The sequence below is a fragment of the Saccoglossus kowalevskii genome, chromosome 11 (assembly GCF_978046115.1).
Source record: "Saccoglossus kowalevskii chromosome 11, keSacKowa6.1, whole genome shotgun sequence".
Classification (NCBI taxonomy): Eukaryota; Metazoa; Hemichordata; class Enteropneusta; family Harrimaniidae; genus Saccoglossus; species Saccoglossus kowalevskii.
The window spans coordinates 2,340,066-2,343,273 of record NC_140651.1 but is presented as its reverse complement, the minus strand read 5'-3'; the positions used below and the strand labels follow the sequence as shown (position 1 = coordinate 2,343,273).

General features: G+C 35.1%; 1 protein-coding gene across 1 annotated transcript; it reads right to left on the bottom strand.

Moving 5' to 3' along the window:
- Positions 1 to 256: 256 nt before the first annotated feature.
- On the bottom strand, positions 257 to 1,933 carry LOC100367417 (potassium channel subfamily K member 18-like). Its single transcript, XM_002735004.4, has 2 exons — positions 1,507 to 1,933; positions 257 to 1,002 (listed from the first exon to the last, which is right to left on the bottom strand). The coding sequence occupies exons 1-2, from the start codon at positions 1,931 to 1,933 to the stop codon at positions 257 to 259; spliced, it is 1,173 nt and encodes a 390-aa protein (XP_002735050.1).
- Between the last annotated feature and the right edge of the window lie 1,275 nt (positions 1,934 to 3,208).

The window sequence follows — 3,208 nt, the reverse complement described above, 5'->3', positions numbered from 1 at the left end:
TCGTGACTTTAGATAGTGAAGTGAATGTTTGAAAAGTATGTAGTTGAAAAAGTAAATCTCTTTATTTTTTGTTTTCAATGTACGGCTATATATATATATATATATATATATATATATATATATATATATATATATATATATATATATATATATATATATATATATATATATATATATATATATATATATATATATATATATATATATATATATATATATATATATATATATATATATATATATATATTCGTAATATTCAAACATGTATGCATAATATTGGATAAACCGCACAGTTGATTCGTTTCATAATTTTGCTGAGTCTGCCCTCTAGCAGTCTGAAACTAGCAGCCATCATTACAAGCCCAATGATAATATACAACCACAAAAACGGACTGTGCCGATTTGGTACGTAATCGCCGAATCCAATCGTAGAAAACGTGATAACACAAAAGTAAATTGACTCTAAATACGTCATTTGTTCTATTTTAGCAACCCATATTGCGCATATGAACACGTATAGAGACATCAAAACTATAATCACTATCAAAGGCACTTCTGTGTCTTCGTAATTTTCTGAAAAACGTTCATTTTGTTTTGCACATTTTTGAGAATGTACTTCACTGTCTCCGGTCCTATCTGAATAATTAATCTGGGTTACGCCATCGGTAACTAATTCGGAATGCATATGTTCCAAATTATTTAATTCAACAGTGGTTTCTATGATTTCATCAACCGTGTCGTTATGCTTTGTTGCAATCTCTATACCACGTGTTGTGACGTCATTCTTCGTTTTATGACTCTTGGTACTTGATTTCAGGTCGTCATTTGAGGTCACGATGGCGACACATTTCTTACTCACAATGCAATACATTAGTTTTACTGGTTCTGCCATTAACGCTCCCAATTTAGCGAGGTACGTTAAAAACAATGGAACACCAATGATTGCGTAGATAATACAAGTTATTTGTCCCATGGTCGTCCTCGGCGCTGATAGGCCATATCCTGGAAAACAATTAAAACAAAGATAGGCTACTAAACAAAACCGTAAAATTGGTGTAACACCGTGACTGTTGTATTGTGCGGTAATTATTTTGGTAATTTTAAATATAACAACAAGAGGAATACATTTTTAATGTTTTAACACTTATAGCTTAAAACATTCTGTGCTGAATCAAACTATTTCTGTCACTGAAAACAAATGTGAATAATATTGTTGTTTAAAACAGAACAAAATCTTTCTTTGATGTTTCTGACTTTAGAATCGCCTCGGTCCTGTGACCTCGACATTTTATTTACCCCAGAAAAGTCCTCATACGAGGGCTTTACCGTATGCGTTAAATAATCGTCGCCTTACCGAATTGAGTCCCTATAGTACTGTTGAAAACATATCATTTGAGTACGGGCAAGGGCATTCTAATTGCGGGGATTTCACCCGCGAGTGAGCAAATGTCATCTACACAGTTTTCACTTGTAATGAATCCCACCTTTGTAGCATAACTCACTAACCTATAGTTGTAATGACAGTGAAACAAAAGAAACATGACGTGTACCAATCTGTAAATGACGGAGACCCATCGGTATTCTCTCCACGCTGCGAAGCGTTCAGACCACCAACCTGATCTTCGTATTCGATAAGAAGTTCAACAGCGGACATCGTCCAGTTGCACGACTCGGAGACACTGCTATTGACCCACAGTGCCTGCAGTGATTGGAGCAATTCGAACCGGAGAACATGTACAGGAGATTGCCCAGTTCCGTAAGGAGGTGGTACTTTAACATCGTGTTCGATAACCTTGAAAAGAAGTCCACCAAGTAAAATATATCCCGTGATTAAAACCGATGCTATCACATGCGGTCTAACAATATACACACAACAGTTTGTGACACGGTGTTTCTTTCTCTCTATCTCGTAAAGCGGCTTTGCGTTCACCATTTTCGACTGGCACTCTTGTCTGACACATGGTTAAAGTGATTTACAAGTTAAACACTCGTTACTTCGTACCTGCGCCACAAAGGAGCCGATCAGAATATGTTAGCCCACTCAGCGTGCCCAACAGAAAATGTTTAATCTTGAATTTTCCGGGTACAGAGTTTAGTTTAGTCATCGGCAATATATATACATCTTTTTATTTTCAAATCAGTTCGTAGCTTGAATTAAGTGTACAATGAAGTGTTTAAGGGCTAGACAACCACAAGGACCGCAAATAAAATTGTGTTTGTTTATCAGCTAACCCTCTAACTAGCTAATTAAAGTTTAAGCGTGACACAATGAATAATATTCGGCGTAGTCGAAACTAAATTGTTTGGTCAGCCAGTCCGCAGCCAGTCACTCAGTCATTCTATTGAAAAACGATCATAGCCATTTACGTAACTCGAAACATACATGCATTATGGACAGCATGCTATTTGACGTGTCTATACCATTATTTGATTATTTGCCAAACAACTAAGGTATTCAGCACAAAGTACACAAACAACAAAGATTGATATTTATAGCTGTGGCATTTGTCAATAACACTGTTGGCCTTTGCCCAAAACGTCTGGCTGTTACCGGTCACAGTCACATCGTGATTGATAAAACACAGTGATTGATTGGTTTATTTTATTTCCATATTAGTTAACAAATCAGTTGGTTGAATGGACAATACTATTTGAGTATAAATGAATTGAACACGACAGGCAGCAGCTGGGGTGACGAGTAGTGTATTAGAACACGCGTTAACAATAATCCATGTTACATATCGTCATTGTATCCAGTGAACATTTAACATACAGTCAAATCAACAAAAGTTAAACAATATATTTAAGTCTAACTTCATAAAAACATGGAATTAATAACTGATCAATTAGAGTTTTGGAAGACAGGTAAATTGCATCATACATAACATTGAAATTGAGAATAACGGATGAAACAATTTCTGAATTTTATGACATATGCACTGTTAATTATGATAGGTCAAGAGAATACATGCTAATATTTGCATTTCAATTAACTCAGTCAACTTAAATGCAAAGGGACAAGAACCAGGCAAATAAGAATTCTTGACCTGAAACACGTCTGATTCAAGCCTTTGTAATTATTAAGCTTGAAACAAACACCATGCGCTGGATAGCAGATTTTTGCACTGAATTTGAGTTTTATTATTTACTTTTTTGTAGATGATAAACTAAAATCTTATAACATAGCTTTACCGTGGTAGTTTTCAAA